This window comes from Gallus gallus, chromosome 26 (assembly GCF_016699485.2).
Source record: "Gallus gallus isolate bGalGal1 chromosome 26, bGalGal1.mat.broiler.GRCg7b, whole genome shotgun sequence".
Classification (NCBI taxonomy): domain Eukaryota; kingdom Metazoa; phylum Chordata; class Aves; order Galliformes; family Phasianidae; genus Gallus; species Gallus gallus.
The window spans coordinates 2005426-2015204 of record NC_052557.1 but is presented as its reverse complement, the minus strand read 5'-3'; the positions used below and the strand labels follow the sequence as shown (position 1 = coordinate 2015204).

The window sequence follows — 9779 nt, the reverse complement described above, 5'->3', positions numbered from 1 at the left end:
AGGATGTGCTCCTCCCTCTCCTCCCTCCTTGCGTGCGCGCTCCCTCGCTCGCTGCCAACCACCACGCCGATCCCTGGAGAGGGGATTTTTTTTTTCCCCTCTGCCTTTACCTCACTTGCCACAGTGCAAGGACCAGTCAGAGCCGCTTGCAGCGTGATGCATAATGCATGCCTCAGCCTCCGGGCTGCTGTGCCCACCCGGCTCCTTCAGGAGCCCCGAACCCCATCCCTATGGGGCTGGAGCAGGTGTGAGGCCGGGGGGCAAAATCTCTGCTCTATGGGGTGGGAGCAGCCCCAGCTACGGTGCTTTGCTGGGGACACCCACCCCTGTGCAGTGTTTCTATATATAAGCACTCCCCCGTGCCTGAATATATGTGTGTAACTGTAGGTGTTCATAACTGGGTTTATGTGCAGGCTGCAGAAATTGCTTTATAGCAACGCTTTGGGAAGTTCCTTTGAGACGAGTGTGGCTGTCATAGGTGGGACCTGAAGCATGCGTTGTGGGGGGTCTGTCCAGCAGGGTGATGCTATGGGATGTGACAGTGACACTCCAGGACCTCCCAGGTGACACTGAGCGAGCCAAAGTGCCAGCAGCTCCAAGCCTGGGCTTGGCTGGGGGGCGAAGCAGAAGCAGAGCAGTGGGAGCAGTGGCTGCCCTGCACTTGCCCTCCTTCCCAGACCGGTTAATGATGGAGGGAGATCAATGGGCGCTTGGGCTGTCCGCAGGTTAATGGCCTGCAATTACAGAGGAGTAATTAAGGCATTGGTATCTCTATTGATTGGCAAAGCTCCAGCGGTCTGGGCTCCTCTGGCCAGACAGCGGGTTCCACCTGTCCTTCCCTTGTCCCCTTCTCTGCTCTTTGCAGTTATTTTGGGGTGAGACCAGGAGGAATTGGGCACAGCCCTTCCTGCTGTCATCTGCAGGCAGAGCAGAGGTCTTCTGCCCATCCTCTGCCCCTCTCCTTCAGGTCTCTGCTCCCACAACTCCCAAGGGTTGGATCTGGGGTATCAGTGACCCCCTGGGGCTCTGTCCTGTAGCAGCTGGGGGAGGAAGCAGCTCCATAAGGGCTCCCGTGGCCATTCCCAGTGCTGCTGGAGCTCTTAGTGACGGTAATGGATAATGTGCTGGAGGTAGAATTGCCCCTCTGAGGGAACTCGGGGCTGTCAGCATCGACCTGCGCCCCACCGAGGTCAGGGAAGAAGTGGGTGTTGTGATGGTGCCATAAAAAGGGTTGAGCACTAATGCATGCATATCTCCCCCGTATTGATCACAGGGATGGGGCTGCTATCACTCATTTCTGGGCAACAACATCACTTTTTCATATAGGAGTGATGGGAAAACCATAATCTATCAAAGCATTCAGGATAAGGATAAGGTTTCCTGGTTGAGCCCACCTGGCTCAGAATGGTCCTGCTCTGTGTTGATGCTTGCTGGTCCTGTGCCAGGACTGCAATACTCAGTTCCATTCCTGCCCCATCCTTCCACGTCCTGTAGGACTTTGGGGTAGGGATTGGGATGGCTGCTGCCCCCATTGCCCCCAACACTGTGGGACTTCTTCTGCCCCAAGTAAAGGTGCTTCCGTTCCCCACTGCCGTCCTAATGATGGGGAGGGGGCAGAAAAAGCCCCCCCTGCATCACTGCAGTAATACTTTCATCCTCTTAGTGAGGTCTGCAGCAATTACATCTTCATTAGCCAAATAGCTTTGTGTTTTTCCCCCTTCCTCCAGCCCATTCTCGTCAAGGCTTTGCACAAGGGAGCAAAGAGCACTTCAGAGCCTCGAGTAGGGACGGGAAATGCAGGGCTCTGTTGGGAGCTGTGGGGTTGGGGGCGCCTGGGTTAAACCTTGGTGCTCCCATGAGTTTGTTGGGGCTTCCTGCTCCAGCTCCTCTGTGCTCTGCGAGGCTGTCTGTGCTGTGATGCCAAGCAGCATCACCTGGGCACTGCTGAGCTGCCTGCATGGAGCCACCGCTGCACCCTTGTACCTCAGTTTCCCCAGCTGGGAAGGGTGCTGCTGTCTGCACCGAGGCTTCCAAGGTGGTTGGTGAGGGCTCTGTGCTCCCATGAACATCGGAGCTGGTGCTGCTGCTCTTGGAGTGCAAGGATGGCAGGACAGTGTTAGCCAGGCTGGGCTGAAAGAAGTTAAATTGCACAGCAGTCACATCTCTCCCTTGGCTGATGGGCACTGCGCTGGGAATCGGGCACAGTCCATATGGGAGCTCCATCCTCAGAGCATGGGCTCTGCTCTGTTCCTGTGTACTAGAAGTGCTCCTGATGTGCTCAGAGCAGATGCAGGTCTTGTCTCGCTGCTTTGAGCCGCAGGAGCCGCTGCACTGAGTTTGCAGGGGCCCCCTGCAGGGCTCTGTGGGCTGGGAGATGCTTCCCCTATGGATGGTTTGGGGGGTGGAGTGCTGCTGAGCCACCTCCCTTCCCCAGCTCCTCGAGTCCCACCATCAACCTGCCCTGTTGCGTCCCATCACAGCATCTGGGCTGTGCTTTTTGTTGGGAAGGGCTGTGGACACGGCGGGGCCGGGGAGGGGGCAGCATCAGTGGCCAAAAAGCTGATGGACACGAAGGGCAGGCATCGCCTGAGTTTTGAACAATGTTTTATTATATGTTTAGTGTTTTCTATACAAAAAAATCCCAGTCTTTTTCTTTTTTACAGTGATTCAAAAAAAAAAAAAAATGCTATCTGAGTATTTTGGCTTTCTTTCATCTCTCATGCAGTCAGTTTATAAGTCCTTATATTAAACACTTTTTTTTCTGTAGTCCATAGCTCTTCTTGCTGTAAAGTGTTAATTTTACAGCTTCAGATATACATTTCTCATGGAAACAAGTGGGTTAATGCAAAGGTGTTGATTTTTTTTGCTTAAAAAAAAAAAAAAGGCAAATAAATACATAGAATATTTAGACCAACCAGGTGGTTTTACAGAGAGGACGGATGGAGATATATTTACAAATTAAAGGAAAGCAAAACAGTCCAATATTTTTCCTTCCGATGAGAGCGGAAGAAACGAACATTTAGAACGCTGTACTGCAAAGGAAGAAGTTGGTTTTGTGGGTTTGACACAGGGTTTGGACTGTGCTGGACAACCAAAGCCCAGTGCCCACTTGCAAAGGACACAGAGACAGGTGATGCTGGGCAGGGGGAGCTGCTGGTGCAGCGGGGCTGTTGTGTTAGGACCAGAAACTCATCGTTATTCTCTTCAATAAAACAGGTCTTAGTGCAAGAAATAGGAGGTGGGTGGGTTGGTTTTTTTTATTATTATTATTATTTTTTTTATGTTTACAAGGTTTGTTTATTTTTATTGCTTAACTGAAATTGTTTGCTGCTAGTACACAATTGAGCCTGGTACGGTGGATGTTATTTTGCAGGTTGAGCGCACAGCTCTGCTGGGGCCTGCACTGAGGAGAGGCAGTGGATGGATGGGTGGGATAGAGGATGGATGGGGTGTGTGATGGATGGGTGGATAGGCAATAGGGTTGATGGGGCAGGCATGAGATGGATGAGGTACAGAGTGGTGCGTACAGGATAGAAGGATGGATGGGCACCAGGATGAGCGGATGGGCTCTGGGATGGATGGATAAATAGGGCACAGGGTGGATGGATGCACTACAGAACAGATGGGGTGGGCATGAGATGGATGGATGAGATACAGGATGGATGGTGTGTGGGACGGATGGATGGGGTACAGGATGAATGGATGAGATAAGGAATTGATGGGTCGTAGGATGGATTGATGGGACTTGCAAGGGATGCTACTGCATGGCTCTGCCCTCACCCCAGCCCCACAGCAGTGTGTTCTGCCTCGCCAGCTCTATCCTTGGAGGCAGAAGTGGCCATCCTGCAGGGACCTGGGGACTTTTCTCTGCAAGAAGGCAATGCTGTGCAGGGGTATTGTGGGGATGGGCTGTTGGTGTTTCCACAAGCAGGGTTTCAGAAAGGCTTGTACTGTCTCTTGGTGCTTCCTGCAGCACTTCTGTCTCTCACTGCAACATCACTTCAGGGAAAATAGGAGCAGTCACAGCACTGCATCAAAACAACCACCACTCCCTCCTGTTCCATGCCTGTGCTCCATGGTTAGCACCAGCTGGCCATGTGTATGCTTGCCCCTGCTTTTCATCCTCAGTGAGGATGCATTTTCTGCACAAGAGGTGGTCAGTGTGTGACCTGCTCCAAGAGGTCCTGAAGGGATGGGCACCCTTTGATGGGGACTGCAGGGTCCAGCCCTGGGGCTGGCACAGAGCCTCTCCACAGCCCTCTGCTTGTCCCTGGTGAAACTTCAGGGCAACATGCAAACAATATAGTTTTTTGTTTGTTTGTTTTTAACTATATGTTCTGATTTTTGAGTAAATTTACACCCAGAAGTACAAGCCCACAAAAATTACACTGAGCCATTCATTCTTGGGTCCTCATCGCCTTCCTTTCCTGTTTGATCACAAGGAAGATGCTGCTCAGACTCTGTCAATGTTTCTGTGAGACCTTTTTGGGGCTCACTGAAGCCACAGTGCACTGGGCAAGCATGGAAAAGCTCCAGGGTGAACACTGCCCAGCTTCCAGCGAGATGCAATGAGTTTTGCAAAGAGGTTAATGGCAGGACACAAACACCAGTGTTAATACAAATGGCACATAGCAGACACGTGGCACAGCCTGCCCTGCTGCCAGGACTGATACCTCCTTGAGGGCTGGGGATGCTGTGTGGTACCCAAGGCTCCCAGTTCCCACAGCAGAAGCTGCTTCTTTATAGCAGTGGCTGTAGGTTGCTTTCCCTCCAAGCTATGCAAACTCATACAGACAGCTGTGGGCTCAGGAAGCAGCCCGCCCCATAACTGAGAGCTGCATTACGCTTGGCTTAATGGGTTTGCTTAAAAACTGAAATGCAATTGTGGGATAGGCTGGGGATGCTCTCCTTAGAGAGGCCAATGGTGGAAGCAACAAGAATGGATCTGTTGCATGAGTGCATTTACACAGAGGGTAACAGCAGCACACACAGCCCTGCCCTACAAGGTGACATTGGGAAGGACCCTGGCAGATGGCTCCTGTACTGTCCTGGAGCCCCCCAGCTGTAGGGTTGGGGTCAGGGTTAGGTGCATGTCACCCGCCTGCTGTCTGCTTGCGTCCTGTTCTCTCCCATTTGCTCTGTTAATGCTGACCTGGTCCTGGCTCTCCTCCCCAAAGTGCAGGATCATTGTGCCATTAGCAGCTTCAAGAATGTGGCAAAGTACATCTGAGCAATCCCTATTAGTAGTGTTCTCGTTAGCGATACGTCTTCGTAGCAAACCAGCTTGAAAGCTGAAAGAATAATTGCATTAATCCTATTGCATTTAATCCATTAAGCTGAACAAAACCCTCCTCCTTAGGAAAGAAATGAAAGAAAAAAATCCATCCTAACATCATTCGACGTCTGCAAAACGGTCTGAAGGAATCCGATCTCTCTCAGCGAAGGTACCTTTGGTTTCAAAAGTGCAGGAAGTGGGGAGAATACACACAGCGTTGGCCACTAAGACTCTACCCTCTATAGGATCCATGCGTTCCCAGTTGGGAGCTGTCCAGCGTCCTACTTCTACTGCTCCGGTGGCTCCGAGGCCATCGCGTTGGGGAGCGAAGCGGGGTGGGGGGGGTTAGTGTCAGTTTGTTATAAATGTCCTGGGACGTTGGAAGCTGTGTAAGGCATGTGAAGGAGCACTCCTATCCGAGACGCTTTGTTACAGTGTGATCCCAGGCTGAACGTAAATTGCGTGGGGTTTTGATATGTAAAGAACAGCAGAGGCGAGTTCCGCGCGTGGAAGCGTCTCTCAGGCTGATTGATTGAGGTGTGTGGGGGGGGGAAGGCCACTGTAAGAAATTAGGGTTTAGCCGAGAATGCCCATCCTGGCTCATATCTGCTGCTGGGGGACCTCGGTGTCCCACTGCTGTTCCCGAGGGACATATGTCCCTGATGTGCTGGAGCAGTGTGCAGGGCAATAGTGGGGGTCCCACACCCACTCCCAGGGGGTATGTCTCAGCTTGACTGGGTGGTTGGTGGCTTTCATTTTGTTTTTTAAAATAAGCAGTTTCTGGTCCCCTCTTCCATTATTCATACCGGTCCTGCTTCCACTCCCTCTTTGCTACATAAGATTTATGGAGTTGCCTTTAAAAGAAAGCAGGCATGATCTGGGGAGGGGGATTTCCCCCCAAACTTCTTACAAAGCAAAGACTAAAACAAGATGTTTTGCCTGTGCTTCCCCAGTCAAGTGATGCTGTGAGCCAGGCTCGGTGGGAAAGTGGCTCTTAGCTGTACTGCAGCACATCCCAGCAGCTCCTCATCCTCCTGAGGTTCCCATGATTTGGGCCTGGTGGCCCCTGGGGCTCTGTTCCACAGTGTTGGGAACCCGCACTTCTCAGCTTCAGGTGCTGCTTGATCTTTCAGGAAGGTTTGGGAGAGGCTGGGGGCAAGGTGCTGCATGAGGATGGACATCACTGTAATGCAATATTGCGGCGGCATTGCCCATATAGAAACCACTCTCCTTTTCTTTTATACATTTTCAATAGTCTTGTTGCTCTGCTCAGCCCTTTCCCCTCCCTCAGATTCCTTTTTTTCCCCCCATGTTATCTAGAACCTTCCTATAAATGTAGGAAAAAAAAAAAAAGAATATTAAAGTCCCTCCCAAAAAAAGAAAAAGGACACGGGGAGCTGAGTACAGCACTCCTGCATCCCTCCATCCCTGCGCTTCCGCTCTGATTCTGGCTACAGCTACAACTCATCCATGCCTCGGGCGTCCTTGCCATTTACTTGTTTGCTAAGGATAAGATGGCATTGGCAGCTACATGGTCTGCCTGTTTGCTTGGATTATTTTTTTCTATGTTTTTCTATTTTTTTTTCTTTTTTTTCTTTTTTTTCTTTTTTGTGTCATTGGTTGGTTTTCATTCGTATGTTGAGTTGGAGGCAGTGGCGGTGGTGGCTGTTTAACCCCCAGCCACTACAAGCCCCATAGGCTGTTCGTGGTCCCATTGCATTGCGCTACGCTAATGAGTAGATAGCATTGACTGGGGACGTGGCTTCCGAGCTCTCGTTGCCTTCCGTTTCCTCCTTGTCCTTTTTCACTGTGTACTGGCCAATGAAGGAGCCGTCCTCGTTGAACTGCCCTTCCCCACCCTCTCCGTAGTCCACCAAGCTGTCGTCACTCTCCTGTTGCTTTATCGTGCCATCCAGGGAGGTCTGACTGTTGGGCAGTGGTTTGTTGTCTTCATCGCTGGTAGACAGACAGACAAAATGAGGGTTGAGAGTGGGGCTCGCGAGGGATAAAAGCCACGGGCTGGATATTCAAAAGTAAATCCAGTGTGTGACTGTGCTGAGCTGAGAGTGCAGGAGGAAGGCACTGAGTGCAGGCAGTGGGTCATAGGGTGCCTGGTACGAACCCAAGGTGGGCACACAGCCTCCATGAAGAAGCCCGTGGCTGGGTTTTGTGCTGTGGTTGGGATTTCTGATAGCCCAGCCCTGGTGGTTTTTGGTTTTAGAAAGCAATTTTATAGAATCATCGAATCGCAGAATATCCCGAGTTGGGAGGGAACCGTAAGGGTCACCGAGTCCAACTCCAGGCTCCACACAAGACCACCCAAAAGTCATAGCGCTTGTGTGAGAGCACTGTCCCAATGTTTCTTGAACGATTTATATGACATACATTGCTCAGAGCAGTCCATCTGGATGTACGTGATAAATATCCTTCCCTTGTCATTGCTCATATCCTTCCCTTCTCCCTGCATTTTTGCCAACCTTGGCGTAACCTTGGTTTAGTGAGGTTTGTTCCCAGCTTTCCTTGTGAAAACACACACTGTTTTAGACAGCTCCATGCAATGGGGAAAACTCAAAGCACTGCGAGGGGGCATGTACAGGATGCCAAGTTCTGTGCAGCTCCCGAAACTCATGGGAATTTACCTTTCCAAGCTTATTTCTGAGCATCTAAGCTTGTTTGCTCAATTCTATATCCTTTTCTCTTTTTCACTGGAAAGATTAAGCCAGGTCACTGAAAAATAAATCGGCTGACCCACAGGAAAAAACAATCTTTTAAAGAAACCGTTTAACAAAAAATGGGGGAAAAGCTGTTTTCTCTCTAGAGGGCAAGGGCTGGTACCTCATAAATAAAGATAGTATTGCATTGAGGACGAGAGGGTTGCTATATATAAAAATTAATTTTCATATCAGCTAGTCATTAGTTCATATTTGAGCTTACATTCAGCATGCAAATTGTGTAATACAGCTAAGGAGATCGCTTACGTACCTTGAGCATTTTTCCTCCCTCCCACTCCTGTCTCTATTTATTTTGGTTTGGTTTAGTCCCGCACCCAGCAGGCTCGCTCCCCCGTATGGCAGTCCACTCTGTTCTTGACTTTTATTAAAATTGATAAAAAATAGGGGGCTATTTCAAAGCTGTGCACGCGGAGTCATCAATCAAAAAAATGATTCAGCCTATTTTTTTTCATTTGTTTGCCTTTTTGGAAAAACAACCTCCCGTAGCCTCTTGAGTTTTGGGGCCATTTTTCATTAAAACAGCATCTCGGGACTCGCCCTCTGGGTAGGCAGCATCCACACTACGGTGAGTGGTCTTGGTGAGGGGAACAGAGAACACTTTGCTTGGGCCAAGGAGAAAACTGCTCCTTAGCGATGGGAGCGGCTGGGGAAGGCATTGCATCTCTTTGTGCCATTCAATTAATGGCATCAGCTCTCTGCAGTGGGAGAGGAATTTGGTATCCCACGGCACAGCTGGCAGCTTTGTTCCGTGTTTCCTTCCATCAGCGCTTTGTGAATTAAGCAATAATACAAAACCAATGTTCCAGGCCTTGTGTTAACTTGGCATCTCAATAAATAATAACTTGTTAGCTTTGTAAGTGGCTCCTTTCTAGGGGGAAGAGGATTCAGTCTGCAAGCAGGACTGGCTGTTAGAAAGCCCAATTAACGTCAAGTAGAGAGTGGCAAAAACCAGATCCTCTGATCTGAAATACCCATTCCCAAGATTTGGGGTGGGTTGGGTTGAACTTGGATCTAGAGCCAGGTTTCCCTAAGGTGGGCTCTGCAATGCTGTACTCCCCAGCAGTGCACTTCCCTTGTCTGCCCTGGTTTTACCTCTCTCCAACACTGCTCATCCTGTTAGTACATTAGGAGGGCAAAGCAGATACTCATCAGCACGCTGATGCGCTCTAACCCTGTTAACATGGATTTCTACGGGATTTGCTGATGGGTGCATTAAAGAAGCAGAGCACCCAGCTCAAATCCATCGAGGAAGTGCCATCCTGAGTGGCATAAATCATTGGGATGAGGGGAGTCTGGAGCCAGGGGGAGGGTGCTGAGGGGTGATGCAGAGGATCCAGCCCTTCTGCTCATGTCCGTTGTCAGCATCCCCTAATCCCTCTATACATTAGGGACCAGTTTGGGATAAGGGTGACATGGCTGGTGATGCCCATGGAGCATCTCCAGGCAAAATGCATCGATGGGCATGGGGGTACTCTCGACACCAGTGAGAGGTAGAGGAGTCATGTTTAACGTTAGGTGTTAGGTGGAGGAGGGTGTATGGGGACGGGATGGGGAGGGGAGGGCTTTCAGCTATGAAAGAAAGAAATTGCAAAAAGGAATAATTAAAAAAAAAAAAAAGCTAAATGTGCTGGAGCTCTGGCAGCACGTGGTCCTACCTTTCAAGAGACCTTCATGGTCCATGTGGATAGACCAGGTGAAAAGGAGAAGAAAGAATGGGAATAAAACAGAGAGAAGCAGAAAGAGCCTGATCAGAGAGAGATATGATGAGGTAT

At 50.1% G+C, this 9779-nt stretch overlaps 1 protein-coding gene across 30 annotated transcripts in view; it reads right to left on the bottom strand.

Annotated features, from left to right (window-relative positions):
* Window positions 1-2587: 2587 nt before the first annotated feature.
* Window positions 2588-9779, bottom strand: part of NFASC (neurofascin) — a 76817-nt gene continuing 69625 nt past the window's right edge. For 24 of the 30 annotated variants that reach the window (XM_040652705.2, XM_040652711.2, XM_015298906.4 and 21 more), the window contains one exon: window positions 2588-7231. In XM_040652705.2, the coding sequence (XP_040508639.1) occupies window positions 7000-7231 (232 nt within the window). In that variant the 3' untranslated portion in view covers window positions 2588-6999. Of the gene's footprint in view, window positions 7232-9662; window positions 9675-9779 lie in introns of all 30 variants that reach the window. The other 6 variants (XM_015298903.4, NM_001004493.5, XM_015298913.4 and 3 more) reach the window with 1 other exon arrangement.